The sequence below is a fragment of the Megascapheus bottae genome, chromosome 33 (assembly GCF_031878675.1).
Source record: "Megascapheus bottae isolate mThoBot1 chromosome 33, mThoBot2.hap1, whole genome shotgun sequence".
Lineage (NCBI taxonomy): Eukaryota > Metazoa > Chordata > Mammalia > Rodentia > Geomyidae > Megascapheus > Megascapheus bottae.
Genome location: NC_143541.1, coordinates 843,332 through 867,173, shown reverse-complemented (window position 1 = coordinate 867,173; position 23,842 = coordinate 843,332). Strand labels below are relative to the sequence as shown.

Genomic DNA, 23,842 nt, shown 5'->3' with positions numbered 1-23,842 from the left:
TTAACCTTTTTGATAGGAGGGAAGTTTTCCTCCTGGTTGCAAAGACCTTGACTGAGAAATGGAATAAAAATACGCACCATTTTCAAGTCTGCACCTATCTTATAAATTCTCTTCCAGGAATCAAAAGTCTTGATATTAGGACAGATATTGACATACAGGTACTGAGTCTAACCAATGCCAACTTGGCAATATGGTGCAAGATAGAGAACTGAATTTTACTGGCACCATCTTGCCTTTGTGCGAATGAAGTTAAAGTTCCACTACCCAGGTGATAGGTGTGCCAGAGTTTCTAGAGGCAAGGGCAGGGGCTTGCACATGGACCATTAGTCCTGTGCCATGAACTTGCTAAATCTCAAGCTCCTTGTGATCCTGTCCCCTGTCCCTCATCCTCTGTAGTCCCTGATCAGTTCAGGCACCATTGCATACCATGTTTCATGTCTCCTGACTCTCCTCAGGTCACCATGGCAAGCCACTTCAGCTCTCCATTGAAGTTTATCTGGTTTGTGAGTATTGTTTTCCTGCTCCTCTTTTCCTCTCCTATTCTCACTGCTCAGTTTCCTAAGAGTGATGAGTGTATATTAGCGTGCAGGTCTTTGAGAGAGGAGTCAACCTGCAATCACTGGCTTCCTAATAAAGTCTCCTAATTTGACCTCTCAAAATGTGGCTATTCTGGATCTTGCCATTGATTCCCAAATAACAATATATTTTGTTATACTGTCATAGTTTTCTTACATTTTTTTTCTTGATGTGTTTTGCATTTTGGGGGGGGGCACAGGTGTTGAAAACTCTGGGCCTACTTCTGCTTAGGACCAGACTCAAACCAGCACATATGACATCACATTTAACCCTGATTACAACTGTTCACTTACGAGGATTATACTTTACTTTCTCTACTTACAAAATTAATAAATGTTAAAAACACATTTTGATCGGACAAATTCTGTATCTACTGTAGTTTGTATGACCTTGGGCACACAAAGTAGTTTTATCACATTGAATTTCTCCATCTATAAAAAATGGTTCAGAATAGCTTACAGTTTTGGAATAGAGATGAATGGCCTAGAAGGTATAAATGGTTTTCATTCTTCTGGAAAAAAATATGATGATTATAAATGTCTGCATGTTTATAACCCTTTAAAATGCATTTTTATTGCATTTTAACTGTGAACATTGAACATCTCTCCTGGACTTCTGGTGTAAAAATTATTAGCCCCTTCACATTTGTTTTAAAAATTGAACTTCAGATCACTCCTAAATATGAGCACAGTAGTTAAATATTGGTAATATTAAAGTATCAGCCTAACATATTTAAGGAAAAATATATAGCATTTCAAATAGCTAACAACTGCAAAATCCTTAACATTCTTCAAATATTTCCATTGGTGTGATGATAAAAATTGAAATATAGACCTTCTCTCACCACTTGTTGCATGGCCAGGTCCCTAACTAACTCCTGATATTCATCTTAAGAATCTACCAGTCACCACTAAATTTTCTATTCATGTGCTAAGGATTGGGTTAACGGGATGCTGAAGGCTTGCACCTATAATCCTAGCTATCAAAAAGGCTGAAATACGAAAACTATGGTTCCAAGCCACCCTGGGAAGAAAAGTCAGTGAATCTCTTAACCCTGATTAGACAGCACAAAGCTAGAAATTTAAGGATGGCTTACGTGGTAGAGTGCCAGCCTTGAAGAGAAAAACAAACAAACAAACAAACAAACAAACACCAAGCCAGAACATGTGGTCCTAAAGGCTCAACACATACAGGAAAATCAAGTATTATGTTCACTTATCAACTTATAGGAAGTGGTCAGTACTGACCATCTCATTTGACATGAGTGTGAATAGTTGCCCACAGCACCATACTGGTTGTGGAACATTCTGAAACAAGACAGTTTGCCTCTCATGCATCTGTCCATAGCATTTCCCCTGTTTCTTTGGGATGTCATAGTATTACTCAGTTAACACAATATTTCACATTAACCTTGAATCCAAGGGCCTTTTTTTGTACAACCTTCAAATTATTTTTCAGCATCAACCTCAAAAACCAGTAATTCTTTGAAGGTTGTCTTGCATTCCTGTTACTACGATGCACTCCTCAAAGTTTCCTTAATACTTTGGCCACACATTCATTTTGCCTCTTCTGTATGTTCAGTTTGAATGGTTTACTCTACCCCATTTCTTGGTTTAGAACAGCAAATACTATTTCAACACTCAATTAAGCCCTGCTGCTTTCAAACACTGCCCTTGTCCTTTCTCTTATGCAGAAAATTTAGACAGTTCCCTTCCACCCTGGACCCTCATCTTGACAGTGGTATAACTGGTACCATCTTGGGGACTGTCCATAAGCTCGTACAAATGGAATCTACTTCCATTCTGGGGCAGGGACTTGAACAATAGTTTCCTCAACCTGTCAGACCTGAACCATGAACTCACAAGACTCTGAACTCTCGAGCTCCCCCTGACCCTGCTCCCTAACCATAATGTTACCTTGGCCCCTCCTGTTCTTCCACCATTATACTATGACTTGTTTCTCCTGACTCTCTTCAGATACCACATGGTACCTGTCTTTAACTCTCCATTAGAGTTGATATGGTTTGTTGTAATTTCTTTCTGCTCTTTCTTTACTCAATTCCCCTCGTGGCTCTATTTTCTAACAATATTCAGTTCACTGGAGGCTGCAAGTTTTGGGGACTTTGAACCTGTGTGGAGTCCTCAGATTTCTAATGAAGATTCTGATTCAAGCTTTTGAAATGTGCCTTCTCTCTATCTCATGATCCAGTTTCCATAAACCAATCCCTTACAGTGCTAGGTAACCTCTTTTAATCCATTGTGTACACTGTTTGAGGCCATTCATTATTTGTGTATGAAATCTTCAATTTCATATTTTGGTCCTAGAACTTTGCTTGATGAATATAATTTAGGTGTTCTTAAGTGGATAAGTAATTAGGAGGTTCCAGTCTAGCTGTTTTCCTTTAGTTATAATGGAACAAACATGTTGGAAATAGTATCGGTGGTTAAATATGAACTAACATATGATCAGAAAGTCTTATTTATGATTTTATTCTAAATGTTTATTTTTTCCCATTGGTAGAATTCTATATTAAGAATCTAAAAAGAAAAAGGAAATCACAGGTTTCCTTCAAAATAACTAACTCAGTTTCTCAAGAATAACATTTTAAATGGCAATGACAAATGTGACGTTCTCTCATAGGATAACAGAGTAATTCATTAATACCTGTATGAAAGGAAGACCTTCTACTTCAATCTACACCCAACCTTTACCACCAAAGACCTTGAGAAAAGAATGGAGACCTGTTATACATAATTTTAAAAGTCAATGTTTTTATCATTCACTAGAAAGATAACTGGATCTGATTTCCTCAAAGGGCAGAATATTAAGCTAAAAATCTGAAAGGAATTTTTATGATCTAATACCTCAAATTTTTTATAATCTAATAATTTAAAAGCCTAGAGAAGTGAATGAGTTTTCTAGGTTATATAGATGATTAAAGATTTAGTAATCAATTTTGAACAAACTATAATTCACATTTCAGTATTACTCCATAGTAAGATGATTCACCATGAGGCAGAGTCTAAAAACGTCAGCCAGGCCCTGATGGCTCATGACTATAACCCTAGCTACTCAGGAGGCAGCTAATCTCCAGGAACTAGAAACAAGAGGTTGTTTTCTTTATTTTTTTGTTTGTTTTTTTTCTTTTCTTTTTGTCTTGTTTATTCTTCTACCGGCATTTGGAAGGATAAGGGAGTACAGAACTGAAAGGCCAACATATAAACAAATGCAGCAGTGGTTCTTTCTAGACAATATGTTAAAAATGAACTATACAATTTGTGGGTAGCTATTGAAGGGTAAAGCAGGGAGAGAGTAAAGGAAGAGGCAACATTGTCTAAAAGAGATGACCTCCTTCCCTGACTGATGTAACTGCAAACCCTCTTTACATAACTTTAATAAGTCTTAATAACAATTAAGAAAAGTGTTCTCTAAAAATATATCATAACAAAGTCTTGATTTCAGTGATTCTTGACCTTGTAACCTATAAAACAAAAACAGCAATGGAATCTTCCTCCTATGATGGTTCATGAAAAAGAAGATAGACTAAAATATCCAAAAGACTTGAAAATAAAAGATTAGAAACTGATGTGAAGAAAGCTTTAGCATATAAACTTGAAAAGTTTTCTTTTGAGCAGAGTGGCAGACTGAAATATGTACACTGGCTAAGTTAAAAGAAACAATAAACTTAAGAAGAAAAGCGATGTTTGTAATTGTCTTACCATGTACATGAATGGGAGACTTTTTACTCTATTGTCTCAGTTAATTCTCTCTCCGCTGTGGCAGCCATTATTGCTTGCTAAACATTGAATGCTGTTAAGACTGGCCAGAGTTCATGATGTTGCATTTAACAGAGATGAAATTTGAACTTGGCATCTGTCTGAATCATAGCCCTCTCTCTAACCATCATCACTATTCTACCAGTCTTTTTCAGGAAAACAACCACTGCTGGATTTCATGGAGTTGATGAGGAATCAAACAGTGGATAAAGAAGGCTATGTATTTCAGGAACTTTTTGTTACACATGTGATGACATCATTGTTAAAATAGGACTGAAGGAGAATGCATACTCCTTTCTTCTGTGTTTTCAAATGTCAGTATTAGGGGCAAAGCCTCCTTATTTTACCTTGATAGGAGAAAGATAAGTTCGTGAATATGGGGCATTGTACTTTCTAAATGAATGAATAATAACAATGCTTTAAAGGATCAACAATCATATACCTTTAGTCATCCCTCAAGAACACTTACAAAAGTACAAGGAACTCAGTAATGACCAAAGTTTTCATTTCCCTCATTCATTTAAATAAGGCAGGTAATCTCTTCTCATTTTTTAACCTTTGTTCAAATTTTGGCAAAGAAAAAATATGTTATCAGTACAGATTCTTAGACTCATATGGATATTTTAAATTATTGATTATTATTATTATTATATTATTTTGTCAGTTCTGGGCTTTGGACCTAGGGCCTGAGCACTGTCCTTGGGTTCTTTTTGTCAAGGCTAGAGCTCTACCATTTGAGCCTCAGCACCATTTCTGGCTTTTTTCTATGTATATGGTACTGAGAAATCAAACCTGGGTCTTCGTGCATGCTAAGCAAGCACTCTACTACTAGGCTAAACTCCCAGCCCCCAAATCATACAGATTTTTTAAAAGGCAAACAAGAGGATAAGTTAAGTAAATAACTTTAAAGAATATTTTTTATTAAAAATTGAGGAACAATTAAAAGAAATAAATAACTAAAGGTATTTTTTAAAGAAGAATACTTTGATAGGTTCAGATAATCAGTTGTTTTCAAGAACAGATGGAATCCATAATTATTGCTAGAGAAATCTGGGAATTATTTAGCAAATAAATACTGTACTCTATATGGAATCTTCTTTCCAGAGAGTCAAATTTATCATTCTGAAATCGGATTCAAATTATATGTACCTTCTAGGGACATTGCCTTAACACACAGGAGAATTAATTATTGTGATAGAATCATTCAGCCTCTGGAATAAAAGCTCATTTCAGTAATGTGACAATTATATTTTGTTCTCTATTATTTTACCAAGTTATGATCTTAGCCAGAATGCAGAAATCAATTATAATTATCTTGACTCTCTTAAAAATGTTAGCAACCTAGCAACCTCTGTCCATGTATACTCTCCTTAGATCCATTGCCTTTTATGTGTGTGGGTGTGGGGCTTGAACTGCCCTCTTCAGTTCAAGGCTACTGCCCTACTTCCTGTGGGGCTACAGCCCCATTTCCGTTTTTTTTACTGATTAATTGGAAATAAGAGCCTCTTGTTCTCTAGGGTATGGGGATGGTTTGAATCACAATTCTAAATTCTCAGCCTTCTGAGTAGCTAGGATTAGAGGCATGAGCCACCACGCCCAGCTTTCCATTGACTTGTTCCACTTGCACAAACTGTGCCTTCTCAAAAGCAATGTAAGTGTGCATAAGTAATGCAAGTGTATATTTGAATATGTGTATATGGATACGTGTAGATGTATGAATATGCACACATTTCTATAAAATACATGTGTGTATAGGTAGATTCATAGATGATAGAGATAGATAGATAGATAGATAGATAGATAGATAGATAGATAGATAAATAGATAGATAGATAGATAGGCAGACAGATAGATGATAGGGTGACATGCATTGAGGATCAGAAACAAAGCTATCTCAATAAAAATAGAATTATGTGTAGGCTATGAGACTCCTCACGTAAAAGACCTTTCAACATCAGCTTTTCAAGGAGAAGCAGACCCAATTATCAATTCATCTATCTTCTGATGACTAAAGTAATTTTGTAAGGTGGACTTAGGGCACACATTTTTCACTGAAATTTAAAATCATTCAATTTCTTAAAATTATAAGACAGCACAGACATTTCCATGAGCCCCTGAAGAGTAGCAGTTAAGACTGCAGACAGGCAGTGCAATGCCCAGAGTACTGGGAGCTCTCTCTACAAAGGAGAAATGCAAGCCTCCCACGTTGTCAACATCTACAGATACAATTACTCTTCAACAAGGCTTTCACTGAAGCCAATAAGAAACATTTTTGTCCCTGGAAACACAATATATAAGGAATCTAAGAAGCAGTATGTCTATTGTTCATCGGCTAATGTCCCCAAATGTCACCGAGGTAATTACTTGGATGACATTTATGTGATGCAGCTGGACACTGTTACAGTTAATATAAAGCCTGCCTTTGGCAACCACTTCATTTCCTCCTCCATTTCACTGTGGGTGTGAGATTGCCCTTCTAGGAAGAATACCCCCCCACACTTTTCAATGACACCTCTGCTCTCTGATTTTCTCCTGTGGGTTCTGCACACAAATATCCAAAGCCAAAAAAAAAATTAAAGGGGCTATACCATTATATTAGAAAACTCTTATTATTTCTATGTGGAAATTCTGAAATCTTTCTAAAAATAATTCACCAAATAAAATGACACTGATACTTTTTTTCCCCTTTTGCTATTTTGTGTGTATGTGGAGAAAGGTTTCTATTATATAGATCCCCAAAATACACTATGAAAAGTTTTGTGTGGGCTAGCAGGTACTCAGGACCTGGATACCATCACTTCGGGGTGTTTTTTGTTTGTTTGTTTGAATTATATTTTTAATTTTTATTGTTTCTCAAGGCTAGTGCTATTTCAGACATTACATTCTGCTTTTGGGGGCAGGGGGAGGTTACTTAGAGATAAGAATCTCAGGAACTTCTCTATTCAGGCTGACTTAGAACAGTAGTCTTCAGATCTACAGTAGCTCAGATTACAGATGTCAGTCACAGGTAACAAATTAGTCAAAACAATTTAAACTGCATAAAATCTTTCTGGAGAAGCTTGCCTTTCCCCATATCATTCTTATGAATATTATATTATTCAGCAACACAGGGAGCAGCAATATCCACCCCCCTCCCCAAACTTACATGCAAACTGTAGTTTTGCCTTCCGACTTAGAATAGTCCCCAGAACATTGGTGGCCAGGCACTGGTAGGTGCCAATGTCGTGATCTGTGTGAGGACTCCTAATGACCAAGCTGCCCCCTTCCAGTGTGTAGTGATAACTCAGGCTCAGATCAATGTCCGTGGCATTCTGCTTCCACCTTCAAAGGAAAAAAAGAACAACTTATAACCCACAGAATCCATTGTGACTTGTCTTAATATGCAGTTTTGATCCCTTCACACTCAACAACAAAGCAAAAAGCTTCCAGACTCTCCAAAGGTAAACGCCTTGAACACAATAATACCAATAATTAGGCTATTTGAAAACCCTTGTACTCTTCAAGAAGTTCATTCAACTGTATCCAGAAAGGCGACAGAACCCTTGACCTGAGAAATAACAAAATGAAACGCAAAGCCAATAATACTGGCCATCCTATTTCTTTAAAGCCCTTTCAAATTATATATACCATCCTAGAACTCTCAAGGAAGCTGGTGCCATATAAGTCAAGGTCAAAAATGATTTAGAGATAGAAATCAAAGCAAGTTATATTACCAATGGCACAAAATTGCCAACAAAGACCTTCAAATGCTGCTAATTGGAGCCTGATAACAAGGCAAGAATAACCTGACAGCTTCAGAGAAGGGCTGTCTTTGTGAGTCTGTTACTTCAAAAATTAATCATGCTGACAAAATTTCAATGGCACTGACGAGTGCCAGTCGAAAATTATATGTTAGCAAAACAAATGCCGCTTGAGAAGTTTTTATTTTAGGGAGCAGGACGTCTCTTTGCTCAGCTCTTAGTCAATAATCCTTTAGTCCATGAATTAACTACCTGAAGAGCAATGGAGCTGTGTGTTTCTGTTCAAAGATATAAGTTCTAAAATTGCACTTTGTCATTGTTAAGACAAATGAATAACCATTCATTCTTTAACCAAAACTTACTTTCATCTCTCTTCTACTTCCCAATTTTACCGGAATCCCCAATCATTTAAATATATGAACACAACATAGTTATTAAGATATAGTCCTAGGGTACAAAGTAGGTGAAGTCAAATAAACAATTTATAGAAATGCACATAGAAATAGGAACAAGTACAAATAGGAATAGGAAGACAAAACAAAACCCCTAGCCACTCATAATAGACTTGTAATCGAGGCTTCATTACAATAAGTTGATTAATAAGAGCAAAGCACACAAATTCATCTAATATAACTATTTGTTCAGGTCACTACTACGGCTTGAACTCAGGGCCTATGCTCTGCTACTTGGCTATACTTTCATTTCTGGCTTTTTTTTCTGGTTAAAAGGAAAAAACAATCTTACAAACATTTCTGCCCAGTCTAAATTTTAACCTCAATCCTCATATCTCAGCTTCCTGAGTAGCTAGGATTACAGGCATGAGTCACCAGTAACAGGCCACTATTTCTTTTATAACTAAACTTTTCTTCACTAAATAAATAAAACAGTCAAATAATGCACTGGATTTTTTTTTTTTTGGTGCCATCCCCGGGACTTGAACTCAGGGCCTGATCTCAGAACTCAGGCACTGTCACTGGGCGTTTTCAAGGCTAGCGCTCTATCACTTGAGCTTCAGCACCACTTCCAGCTTTTGATGTGTATGTGGTACTGAGAAATCCAGCTCAGGACTTTGTAAATGGTGAGCACTCTACCACAAGGCCATGCTCTCTGCCTGGATTTCTTTTTTCTATGTGGTCTTTGTAGACATGACTTATTGTTTTTAATATTTGCATAAGAAAACATAAGAAACTTCTCTTTCCTTAGGCCTGTCTCAAGAGGCCAATATTCTCCCAGCAAGTACTGCAATTCTGTCTTTCATAATTTGCTTAAAGGACGTGATCTTTGGATCTCTGCATTCCCTATCATTTTCAAAGCAAAGGAGATATCGTTACTTAGTTTGCCAGCTCTCTTTAATTTTGGAATCAATCACTGAAATAACTGCTGTCATCATTACATGCTCCTAATTAAGCTCAGTAATTGTTTTTCAACACAAATTCAAAGTTGTTGGCTTAGCTGCAGCAAATGAATTTTTCACAGTATCCCTGTAATCATTCTAATCACTATGGTACAATGATTATTAAATGGCGCATATAGACCAGGGGTTCAGTTCCTGGTATGGGCTTTGTCCTAATTAATATGTTTAAATCAATGGGAAAATAGTACTAATGAATTCAAGCAAATGTCATAGATACTTTACTGATAACATTGCAAATCCCGAATATTTTCCTGTGATTAAACTAGAAAGTATACTGTTCGTGGTTATTTTTAGCATATGAGTTAATACATTAATTCCAGGAAGCAAAATAGATTTGAACTAAAATATGGACCTTTTGCTGGGAAACATCTTTTCCTATTAGGCTTTAGTGTCTGTATAAAAAAAATATAATGACTAGGGGCTATATTGGTTGCCTCTCGGTTGTGTATGTGTGTGTTTGTGTGTGTGTGTGTGTGTGTGTGTGTGTGTATATTTATAGTTTCAAAGACTAAGCTTTGTTTTTCAGTGCTTATTCCAAGTGTTTATTTCTGGGTATATTCCTAGACTTTGAGGAAAATCAATAAAACCTAAATTTTAAATATCACTAAGTGATCTCAATGTAGAATTAATAAATATGAGAATAAATAAATATGAGACTGTTTTTTTTTTCTGTGAAGAGTTCATCCTTTGTTTGCTATCTTTGGATAAGTCATGTGCCTTTCACCATTTTCATTGGTCATAAAATTTGTACACTAATATGCATTCTGCTTTTTCCCCTGGAATAGTTAACAAGATGGAGAGAGAATCATCTCTGGTGACCAGGTCATGAGAAAATGGGTCAGAAATCTTTGAAAAAAAATACTAAGTCCTTTTGTTTTTGGTGTTTTTGAACAAAAATAATAATCTACATAGAAATAATTTTTTTTTGCCAGTCCTGGGCTTGAGCTCAGAGCCTGAACACTGTCCTTGGATCTTCTCAAGGCTAGAGCTCTACCACTTGAGCCTCAGCCCCACTTCCGGCTTTTTTTCTATGTATGTGGTACTGAGGAATCGAACCGGTGTCTTCATGCATACTAGGCAAGCACTTTAACCACTAGGCCAAACTCCCGGCCCTACATAGAAATAATTTATGTATACATTATTTAATTTGCCTAAATACAATGTTGGAAACAAGTTCTTTGCTATCCTACTTTTTTTCTGAACTTAATAAATATAGATAAGCAAACCTACCCAAGTCGATCTTTGAGTGACCCATTTCTTTCTCCTTTTGGAGGTTTATTGGCTACATTTTGTCTTCTGTTATTTGGTCTTTGAAATAATAAGGGAAATCTTTTCCATAGGAAATCTTTTGAATTAGACTTGTCTAATGCTTTTCTGTCTTCTTGTTATCACTTACCTCCTGTTTGTGCCAACATTAACTTCATTGGAAGTGACCTTCAGAATGTTCTTAAACTTTCCAAAGTTCTACTTTTAACATTGCTAATTACTTCTATGAAATTGTACTCACTGTACTGGATTTAATAAAGGGAAAATATACAGCTCAATTCCCTTAAAAAGAGAAAACAGAATACATTTTTTACCTATAATTCTGTAGGGTTTTATTTTTTTCATAAATTAAATAGTAGATTTTATTTGGCCTTTCTTTTTAAAAAACACTATGCAAGTACCTTAAGAACAACAATCATTCATTATATGGCTTATGTTTCTATATCCTAGAGATTAAGGTACTATGTTATCTCTCATCTCTTTTGCTGTCCCTTGGTTATCTCATATTGTTACAGTATCTCACTTTGTTACCTGATATATTGGATATATTTGTATTTGGTTATTTGAAATTGGATAGGGAAGGGGGAAAACAAGATGGGGGGGTGGAGGGGAAGGAAATGGGGACCAAGACATGAGAAAGGGTATCAATGTATGGGAATTAATGTACCATCTATCTGGCAAATATCATGTAACCCTTCTATTAATTACAATAAAAAATATATGAAAAAAACACTATGCAAAAAAGGACTCCTTTATTTTATTAATTTTTTTATGTATTTAGTTAGTTCTGGAACTTGATCTCAGAGCCTGAGCACTTTCCTTGGACACTTTTTGGTCAAGCATTCTGCTACTTGAGCCATAGCGTATGTATGTGGTTCTATGGAATCGAACCCAGGACTTCATGCCTGCTAGGTGAATATACTACCATGCTCCCAGCCCCAAGGACTCCTTTATTATACAAAGAAGGTAGCTTATAGAAAGAAAAATATAATGGGAAGACAGATCTGATATGATAATTCTTATTCTAGACAAAGGCTCTTTGTTTTACACTGTTTGTTTTTACACTGTATCAAACAATTTAAATATTTTGTTTGTGATAATAAAACTTTTCCTTCTATCTGTCTGCCTGCCTGTCTGTCTGTCTGTCTCTCCTTGGCTTTTATCCTGGCTCTCTTTTCCTCTCACTCTTTCCCCTGTAAGGTGACTACTACTGTGGAGGAGAGTTCAAAAACAAAATATAAGTAAGAAAGGGTCATACGAAAGCCAAAATTTCATGCTTTGTTACTAGTGCTTTTTATCTGAAATAACTCTGCCCTTGGCAGTGAAATTATGTCTTAGTTTGACATTTGGGAATTAAAAATGTAATTCCTGCTCTCTCTTCAAACCTCTGTTCTATGAGTGTTTTATAATATAATGTTAGAGATGAGCTAAACCAAGTTACAGAGATTAGAAGAATAAAGCTAAATTACTTTTCCTCGGCCTTTTAGTTTACAAAATATTTTAGGAACATAAGCTACTTGATAATATTATTGCTTTAATCTTTATTTCTCCATAGTTGTGGTAGTTTCCAAATTGTCTTCAGACTAATTTTTTAACTTAATCACCATTCATATTTTTATATAACATCTTATTTATTTATTTATTTATTTATTGCCAATCCTGGGCTTGAACTCAGGTTCTGGATGCTGCTCCTAAGCTTCTTTTGCTCAAGGCTAGCTCTACCACTTGTGCTACTGTGCTACTTCTGGCTTCTTCTGTGTATGTGATACTGGGGAATCGAACCCAGGGTATCATGCATGCTGGATAAGCAGTCTACTACTAAGCCACAGTCCCAGCCCATCTTATTTTTTATATGTACTTGGCACATTTAACTGATTTTTAAAACAAACTTTTAAAAGGTATGGGGATTTATATATTCCTTTCCCTACCAAACCTTGCCAACTTTATAATCAACTGAATTAGCTTTCAAAACCTAAAATTACAACCTTAGATATTAGAATGTTCTTGAAAAATGATGTTCATCAGATTTTATATATTTAACTTGACATTCAATTAAATAAGACAGATCATTATTTATGGAGAGCAAACTAACAACCAAGCAAACCCTTAAATAAGAGAAACAATTGATAAAATGATTTATCTTTCCCTAAGAGTTGAGGTGCATTGATTAAGTAATTATAATCATAGAAAAATTTTCATAAGTGAAATGTTAAGAAGACAGAGCTTATTAGCTCCTTTGTTATAAAAAGAAAAACAAGATATTTGTATAAAATACAAGATAAGGTCGGGATACCTTTAACTTTATACAATTAAGCCATTGGTAGATTAACTTAGTAAAATTTAAGATCAAAGGAATTATGCAAATTTACATGGTATTTAGATTACAATATCAAAATCCAGCAAGACCCACCTATTTTGCAAACATGTACTAAAATAGTTAATTTTAATTTTGTGTATGTGTAAATTCACCCCTATATGTCAAATGTGAACTTTAAGAAAATGCCTTAAAACCTCAATTGTCAGAAGTCATCTTAATATTTATTCTTTTTCTTGTATTCAGATCACCTGAACACTTCATATAAGCTAAATATTCTTGTCATTTAAAACGGTATAATTTATATATGCATCTATTTTTTAAATTTGTCAATTCCACCCACAATGTGAACCAAATTGCCTTTCTGTAAGTTGTATAAATAAGAAGACATTTTTACACTTCTCCACTCTTATTCTTTATTTTATATATAAGACAAATCTATTTTTTTCCATTTACCCATAACAGAAATTATGTGTCCACCATAGGAGGAACAGACATGTCTTTAACAACATTTTTCCATAACTGGCACTTTCTGTGTAATGGGATCTTCTGACAAAGTTACAGAATTTTATCTGGCAAAATGAATTTAAGCAGGGTGCCAGTATCTCATGCCTGTAATCCTAGTTATTACAGATCTGAGGATCTTAGCTCAAAGGCTACCTGAACAGGAAAGTCTATGAGACTAATTTCCAATTAACTTGTAAAACGTCAAAAATGGAGCTATCACTCAAGTGGCGAAGTTCCACCCTTGAATGAAAAGTCTAAGTTAAGCCTTCAGTTCAAGCTCCAGTACCAGCACACACAAACATGCACACACAAACACACACACACACACACACACACACACAAACACACACACACACACACCACTTAAATTTCCATCTTGATCAATTACTTTTATGGGCCCATTTTTAAGTCATTGTGAACAGGCCTTGTCCCAAACTTGTGCATGGATTGAGAAAGCACTTTCTTTTTTCCTGTTTCCAATGAAGCAAGCACATTTCTTTCTTGTTTCTTTTCTTACTGTCATCCTGTCCTCATATGTTTCTACCTTCCTATGCTTGTTTAATCCCAGTTCTAATTACAATATGGCTCTCTGTGGTGTTGTCTCTCAAGAATAAATGTACCAATCAAGTAAGATAGAGACATAGAAGTGGTTACTCGAAAGAACTGCCTGGAAATGGCATGGGGGGACAGATTTGGAAATATCTGTGTCTTTCTATGAGTAGTGAATACACGGCTATATACCAGTGTGAATAAATGCTGTGAACTGTACATATCCAATGATGGCCCTTTTAAAGCCCTTAACTGTGTTTATGCTTCTATCAAAGGCAAAGGGGAAAGAAAGCAGAGCCATGCCGGGGGAGGATTTTTTACCTATAATGAGGAGAAGGGTTACCACGAGCAGCGCAATGCAGGATGATTTCAGATCTTGATACATCCAAAGGAAAAATGACATCTTCTGGCTCTTGGGTGAAAACAGGAAGGCTCAAACGGCTCTCACCTGGGAATAGAAAAGAGGAACACTAGCTAAGACGCATGCCCCCATCTGAGTGCGGGGAGGTGTTCAGTATCATCTCTCTACCCACTTTTTAAAAACCATTTTGCCTAGAAACCATCTCAAGCCCGGAGGAAATGTTGTAAAGAGAGATCTTTTTCTTTCTTTTTCTGGACCACATATATGAACTTTGCAACAGAGGGAGTTCCCCCCCCAATAACTTTGTTTACATTTTTTCTTATTTTACATGTTTTCTTATTTTTCATTGTAGTCACTCATATTTATTTTTTTCCTTTGTGTCAGAACTGGGTCTAGAACTCAGGATTTCATCCTCTCACTTGGAATTTTCACTCACCACTGGAACTCTATCACTTGAGTCACAGTTCTACTTTTAATGTCTTCCTAGGTAATTGGAAGTAAGAGCCTGATGGACTTTTCTGCATGCTCTGGCTTGGTATTTCAGAGGTCAGGTCTCAGTCCCCTGAGTAGCTAGGATTACAAGCATGAGCCACCAGCCCCTGGCTGAGGTCACTTTCAATCTAGAACAATTCTCCCATTTTTCTTTGATCTGGTTTATGGTATATTTAAATCTATAACCCACTGGGAAAAGGATAGGGAAAGAGAAACCATCAGAATAGTTATTTATCAAGTACTCAAAAACACTGAGATAACTGGGCACGATCAGCAGTATAAAGAAAAGGAGAATGACGTGGTACTTATTGTGAAGCATTAAGAATCAATGCCAACAAAATACTAAAAGTGATCAGATGTGAGGGACGAGGGGAGGTTAAAAAGTACTATAAGCTAGTTGATTTTATCAGTGAAGTCAAGCATGTTTGTATGTTGAAGCCTTTAACTACTAAAGAAGAAAGATAAGTGAAAGATGAGAGACCATAAGTATGACATAAGAGCAGAAAGTAGATTTGTTTCATTCATTTTTCATTCATTTATTGAGTAATATTGAACAAATATCTGTGAGCTTGTATTATATAAGAACTCTATGAAGGACCTAAAAATATACCAGTGAACTATATCAGGAAAGCTTCTGTTATGACTTACCCTGTAATCTAATTAGAAGTGTGAAAAGATTCAATAAATAAACACATGGTATATGAGATTGGTATGAAGGGAAACAGAAGGTAAATAAGCCAAGAAATCTGGGTAGAGGTGATAACTATATAGAAATTTAAAGAGAGTAGGAGGGAAACAATTCTAGACAAGACAAAGAAGCAGCAGGTGTTAACTCCCTAAGACTGAAGATATTGATAAAGGAAAGCTAATGGTGGTCCAGACTAGAGTGTTTGTGGTAGAGATGGATAATGACTCGACTCCAAATTGACTTCATTTATTTATATTTTTACAGAATGGGAATAATGAAAATTGTAATGTATTTGAGGAAAATATGGAAGGTGAGGATTGGTAAAAGGTAGAAAATGGCTTAGAAAAGTACAAGGCTTAGAAAATGTAGTTTGAGATCTATTTTCCATTTTCTGAAAGGAGGAAAAACCTCAGCCAGTAGGCTTTTGGTGATGCAGGTAGGAAGCAATTGTTTTATTTTACAAGTATGTTTGGTGTATCCTTCTAAATTTACCTAAGATTTAATTCTTCTACCTGAATTTGGAGTTCAGATGAGAATTATGGGCTGAAGATATATGAATTTTACGGTCATCAGAATGAGCATATAGAAGAAAAAAGAACCCACAGCTGAGTAGCAACATATAGAAATAATTGAGGATCAACCCAGTGAGAGGAAACTAGTAAAAGGTATTGTGAAACAAAGGCCACAGTGTCACAGAAGTTGCCCTGAAAATCTGAGGGACATTGAGGAAGTGTTTCCAAGAGACAAACCTGGTCAACTCGGCCATAGAGGGACAACAGGCAGAAAAACAAGACAACTGTAAGATTACAGAGCACCCGGCAACAATTAGAAACTGGTATACGACTGCCAAATGGATCATAATTAAGAAAAAAATTGAACAAGGCTTTGGTGGCTCATGCCTGTAATCCTAGCTACTCAGCTGAGATCTGAGGACTGCAGTTTGGAATCAGCCTAGACAGAAAAGTCTAAGACTCTTTACTTTCAATTCACCACCAAAAAGCCAAAAATGGCACTATGGCTCAAGTGGCAGAGCACTAGCAAAGATGCTGAGGGACAGTGTTCAGGCCCTGAGTTCCAGCCCCAGGACAAGCACACATGTACGTGGGTACATGGGCACACACGCATGCGCACACACACACACACACACATACACACATACCATTAAAAGCAGATATATTTATGTTGCTCAGCATTTCATAGATATTGGTATTGGTACACTGTGCTACAGTGTGAGAGAGTCACACTTCATGACATTACTTAGTGAAAAGGACTCATAATAACATAGAAAGACCTGAAATGAAGTTGAGGACAGAGGCCAGGAATCTTCAACATTTACAAAAGTTTTTAAAAGAATTTTTTTCATAAGATATTGCCAATATCTTTCTAGGACACCATCCTATTAGTTTTCTATATCTATAAATCAATAATGACGAGTTTTTTTTTGTCTCATATAGGTCAATGTTCAAAATGGGTGTCTTTGGCTGCCACCCCCCTATAATATTTGTCGCACTTTTGGGCTTATGGACATTTTTCTCCAGCTCCAAAGTCACCACAGAATATTAACCTACTCCATCCATAGACACATCTTCATGATTCTTTTTCTCCCTTCTTCTCCTTCCTTTAAGTGTATTTTGTAATCATAAATGGATCATGTCAGCTAAGCCAATTGACCATTCACCACAACTTCAGCAGAAATGTTAATTCTTCTTTCTTTGCCTTGTAATCCACTATAATAATATGATTCAAAAAATTAAGGCCTGGAATCTTTCAGTTTATATAGTAAAACGATTATATGATAAACAATAATAATAATAATAAACCTAGTGTTGGTAATCTGGAGGCTTCTTATTTGCCCTTTGGGAGAAATTTCATAATCAAAATTAAATCAGAATGAAATATCCAGGCCATGTTTTCAGTAACCTGAGTAAAAGAAAATTATGACATGGTCCAGTAGATAGACTAATGTAAAAATATATGAGACAATAAAGAAGAATAGATAAGGAAAAGCAACAACTGCAAATCAACTTGCTTGTATTATATTGTGTTTGGATTATTTTTTTAGAATAAAAGAATTTATCTGGATAGTGACACTAAGAAGCCAACTGAAAAGATTCAAGTTTTTTGAACTTCTGGGTCTTTGACTCTATTAGTTGCCCAATTTTAAAGCATTTTAACATTAACCCTGGAAATATAATAGCACACGGTCAAGTACACAAAGCATCTAAAAGTACTGCCTAAAATGTCCTTGAATAAAAAAGTCAGACGATCCCATAATATTTTTTAGATATTATAATGGCCCATTGATTTCTTCCTGAGATAAAACTCAGAAAGCCTCCCCAAAAGGGAAGGACAACATCTGGAAGAAATAAATCCATAACTGAGAGAGAACATTTTAAACATCTCAGAATAGCAGACATCGGTACACATCCTGAATGTATAACATTTGATGTTAAGCAATGTGGAATTTTGGTAAGAGAATCTCAGCTAATTATACCAGTCTATCAATCCTGCCTTTCTGTGTTTATTGTCAACATGGAGATCTTAATGAAATCAGTTTTTTGGGGGATTGAATGTTGCTCACACCTTGTTTGGAAAACTAAGACAATATCTCATTCCTATAGATTTCATCTATGCATTCCTGCCTTCTTAGGTTGAATTCTCTTATTCCAGTCACATTGTTTTTCTGACCTGTGTACCATACAAAAATGCCACCAATTTTGTCAGAAAAGATTTGCCCTTTGTGAAACTAGCCTGATTAAGTTTTATCAGCTAATATGTCTCTGGATGTTTGGTAGTCTCTTTCCTTATTACTGTCTCAGGAATCTTGCCTAGAGCCAAGAGCAGATCAGCTCATTTATAATTCTGTGGCAGACTTGTCCTTGTTTGTGGTCTCTTTTGCTGTAACTGTGAAACAGTTATGCTACTATTTTCCTTATTTGGATTTAAGACTTATTTGTGTAGAATTAGATTTATGATGAGAGCTTCTTACCAATTAAAATTATTGGCTGACAAAACCTTCTTCTATGTTTCATGCATGTAGCAAAATGATCTTTCTTATAAAGGAATGCTCTGCCCACTGCTAGTGTGGGTTGAACACTCATCTCTCTATTTCTCTCCTGCTACATCAGTTTAAACTCCATAAACACCATAATTATACTAGACTGAATTCAAATTATGAAATAACAAAATGAAACAACTTCCCTCGATTCATTATGCTATATTGTCTTCTTCTCAATATAAAGATTAGATGGCAAGGACAGTGTATAGAAATGCCAAGAATGAGGGAGATTTTCTTTTTCCTTTTTTTTCAGACTCATAATCAATGAAATTTTCTTTTATGAGCAGGAAAACTGATTCCTGGGGGAGCAAAGCCCTTGATATTTTCTGTTTATTCCTTCTCTGCTCAACAGTCCTGAATCTTTTAATTTGAGCCTTTTTCTCACTACATTTTTTGAATATACCTAGTTTCCCAAGATGTTAAGCTTATAAGACATTTCATCCTTCCCCTTCTTAGTTATTATCCCTTCATTCTTATTGCTTGCCATCTTACGCCAGGGTTGTCAACCACAGGGCAGAAAGAAAACAAGAGATGAGACATGTGAGAGGCCTCAATGGTATGCAGGAGCCTTGAGCATGCAGGTAGGAAAAGCTTCACTTACTCTACCAGCACTCCTTGCACTTAATATTTTATTCCATTATAAAAGTAGATTCTCACCGTGGACCCTTATAAGACTCAGAGTACAAGTGAATAAAATGCTAATCTTTGCCATTGCAAAATAATCATGAAATTGCTGAGACATCTTATTTCCTAATTTTTTCAATATTATCTTTATTTTTATTAAGATTTTGGTGCTGAACTACATAAACATAAAAATCTATGATGGGGGGGCTGGGAGTTTGGCCTAGTTGTAGAGTGCTTGTCTAGCATGCACAAAGACCCAGGTTCGATTCCTCAGTACCACACACATAGAAAAAAGCCAGAAGTGGTGCTGAGGCTCAAGTGGTAGAGTGCTAGCCTTGAGAAAGTCCAAGGAGACTGCTCATACCCTGAACCCAAGCCCAGGACTGGCAAAAAAAAAATAAAAAAATTTTAAAAAGATATAAGATTTGGCCTGGGAGTTTGGCCTAGTGGTAGAGTGCTTGCCTAGCATGCACGAAGACCCGGGTTCGATTCCTTGGTACCACATACTTAGAAAAAACCAGAAGTGGTGTTGAGGCTCAAGTGGTAGAGTTCTAGCCTTGAGAAAAATCCAAGGACAGTGCTCAGGCCCTGAGCTTAAGCCCAGGACTGGCAAAAAAAAAATCTATGATGGGCTATATACTCTACATGTACTAATTTGTATCTATGACATACAAACCCTCAGCATAATTTTAATTATGTTCTAAAATCTATGTCCCAGTGATTGTATATAGAGATTCCCTTCTTCAATACTTATTTGTTATACATGACATTTGAAATATGATGTAAAAATAAATACATTTTTAAAATAAAAACAAACAAATAAAAAAGAAAGGTTTTGGTCCTGGACCTTGAAGCCAGGATCTTTTAGATGCTGAGTATAGGCTCTACCACTGAATTAAACCTCTCAGTATTCCGTCATTGTTTAATAGCTACTAATAACCAGGTAACAATGAAATCTAAGTATTTCATGTTATTCATTGGTCCTGGCAAATTTTTATTTTCATTGAACACTACTTTTAAAAGCCCTATAATAATTCACTGTCTGCCATATCCAGAGAGAAACATTTATGTGGATTGATTTTTTTCCCAATGAGTATAAATAATGTGACAATGTACACTGTCACATTTAATAATTATTTCCTTAGTATAATTTCTTAGAAGTATAATTCAAGTTTGTTTGTTTGTTTTTTTTGCCAGGCCTGGGCTTGAGCTCAGGGCCTAAGCACTGTCCTTGGACTTTCTCAAGGTTAGAGCTCTACCACTTGAGCCTCAGCACCACTTCCAGTTTTTTTTTTCTATGTATGTGGTACCAAGAATCGAACCCGGGTCTTCGTGCATGCTAGGCAAGCACTCTAGCACTAGGCCAAACTCCCGGCCCCTATAATTCAAGTTTGAATTGCACTTCTGATGGTTAATATTAATTTTAATCTAAAGGAATCATATAAAGCCAGAGAGTGCTCTATAGTACAAGTGATACCCAAGCTGATATTTGGAAAGATAGTAGTGATAATGATATTTTTTGTCAACCTCGTAAGCATTATGTCTGTTAACTCAGCCTTTATTTCCTGATTTGAGTCTTACTACAGCTCTCTGATGAAATGTTAATTTCCTAATGTTTGAGAGAAAATAATTTAAACCAGTTAGTTAACATTTAAAACCATGACTCTAGCAATGCAAGAAAAGAAGGAATAAATGTATTCTTTCCAAAACAGTAAGGATAAGTAAGTAAAAATGCTTTGATTTGAGCCGGGCACTGGTGGCTCATGAGTGTAATCCTAGCTACTCAGCAGGCTGAGATCTGAGGATCACAGTTTGAAGCCTGCCAAGGCAGGAAAGTCCAAGAGATTCTTATTTTCAATAAACTATTCAGAAAAAAAAAAACCATCAAGAGGTGGAATACTAAGGCTCAAGGTTGGAGCAGTTCAAGCCCCAGGACCAGTAGCAAACAAACAAACAAACAAAAAGCCTTGATTTGAAAGAAATCAGAGAATATTTAGAGAAATCCAGAAAATGAAGTGGGGGCAAACAGCTGTAACCCCAGAGCTTGAATGACTGAGGCAGAAAGCTGCACAGGATAACCATGCCTCAAAACAACAATCTAGGCAAGGTTAGATCTGACAAGGACAGAGATGAATCCAGTGACTTTTCCATCATTGTAGAGAGCAAGGGAGAGCTGGCATTGGTGCACAGCTCTACCCTCCCAGCATTCTGTAGGCTGAGGCAGGAAGATAAAGAGTTCAACTTTGGGATGCACAGCCAGAAATGGCTTCAAAATGTAAAAACAAACAAAGCAACCGTTAAGGACGAAGAATCACATTGGCACCTCATCTGGCACAGATGTTCAAGTACCTATCAAAGACAAAACTCTGCTCAAATGATAATGCTGCCAGGTTTTTTTTTCTTTTTAAATCAAAAGTTAATACTATATAGTCTAACAAGTAGATGAGCAATTAAAGAGCTGAAAAAAAGAGTCCAGATTTGAAAAATCTGTATGTAAAAAAGGAAAGAACTGTGATTTAAGGAAATCTTTTAAATGGCCTAACACACTACAAAGAGGCCTAACAACCTTGTCTGTTTTCTTTCTTGAAGCTATAACCTTGGCTATTTCTACTGTTGCTCTGGAGTCAGGAGAATTTGTTTATTTGTTTTAGATGAAAAAATGCCAAGAAAGATAAGCTTACATCCTTTATTTATGTATTTGTATATACACATATATATTTACTATGTATAAAGATACATTTATATATACACATATACATAACTATATAAATACATATACATCATATATTTCTATAAACATATATAAAAAGTTCTATGGAAATAGCAAAATTTGACAAGCCTACCTTTTATTCCCAATTGTCTACAATCTTGGTTAAAATGAGGAATTTATTTTTTAATGTATATTATTGGAAAATGCATTGATTCCTTTACATTTGTTTGGGAGAAAAGGATAGTTCCCTAGAATAATAGTTACCTTATAAGTAGCATATATCATAAGGCAGACACTGAGATAGATTTTATTTGCAGTCATTTCATTCTTCCCATCGCCCTGTAAATACTAACACCATTCTCACTTAATAGTGAGAGGCTTGAACATCAGTGCTGTGAGTGGCCAAGTGTAGAGAAATCATAAAATAGAGAAGATTCTTCACTAAATAGCTCCTCTATTTTATCACCTTGTATGTGTGTGCATCTTTGCAATGCATAAACAATTGTTAGTTATTATTACATCTTACTGTATATGCTCCTTAGCCTTCATTACATGTGTGCAATTGATTTGGAAATTTAAAAAAATGCCCACTTAGTTATCACCTCTCACAACAATTTGACTTGAACAACTTGAACGATACTCCTCGCAAATCACCTAAGCTGATTAGTAAGGTTTCAGGGATGTGCTTAGAATGGCTGGCATCTCTATCATTCTAATGTTCAGGAAAAAGAGGAGCTTAGAGACAAAATGGCCTAATTAACCAGGAGCTACTTCAATATCCTCGATGACCAGTCAAAGATTAATCAGAAACCAGGACCTTGCTTTTCAGATGGCTGGGAGATGATGCTGAAATGGATGTCAGGAACAATGGCACCAAAATGACTAATAGCCAATTATGTCTATAACCTGCAACAACTGGCTGAGGCATTATTTCAGGCAGACACAGGCAGTGAGATGAGAGTCTGTGAATAACCTCTTATCTCAGGGAAAATTCTTTCAGAGTTCAAGAGTTTTAGAGCAGCTGACAGATTCACAAATGACAAAAGATTAATACTAATGTTAGTGAGCTGAATATGTTTCCTCCACATCTCTTCTCCCATAGGTATTGGTCACTGCCATACATACAGAGCTCAGACCTCACCAAGGCATCCTGGATGGGCATCCTGTATTTAGGACTATTTTTGTTTACCTCTGAATAACCACCACTTGCAATAGTAAAAGCCATGTAACAATTGCTGGAAGCATATTTAGTGGATCAATAAATAAATGGAGAAGAATCACAGCTTTAAAAATGTATATTATCACTAATATATTTCCTATAAATCCATCTCCAAACTATTTTTAACGTAAAAACATTTATTTCATGTTCACTTGTATATGGATGTTGTTTTGAATGAGGATCTTAAATGATGTCTTAAAATGTGCCAGGTCCTGGTCTAAAAGGTTTGTGTCTATGATGTCAGTTAACATTCATCAAAACCTTTGATAAGTGTATACACATTTCCTGAGTGCCTCATTAGGGTCTCTCACATTTAGAAGAAGGGCAAATGGGAAAGAACCGAAAAGGTAAAATGAACAAACAAACAAAAATCTTTATATTTCATAGATCTGAAAAGTACAAGGTTATAGCACTACTGTCTCCTTTACTTTTTTGCCAGTCCTGGGCTTGGGCTCAGGACCTGAGCACTGTCCTTGGACTTTCTCAAGGCTAGGATTCTACCACTTGAGCCTCAGCACCACTTCTGGCTTTTTTTTTTTGTATGTGGT

The 23,842-nt window shown here is 36.0% G+C and overlaps 1 protein-coding gene across 1 annotated transcript in view; it reads right to left on the bottom strand.

Annotated features, from left to right (window-relative positions):
- Cntn6 (contactin 6) overlaps positions 1-23,842 on the bottom strand; it is a 241,485-nt gene that overhangs the window by 122,457 nt on the left and 95,186 nt on the right. Inside the window, 2 exon segments of the mRNA XM_090324028.1 lie at positions 7,498-7,673; positions 14,464-14,590. Coding sequence (XP_090180154.1) covers positions 7,498-7,673; positions 14,464-14,590 — 303 coding nt within the window.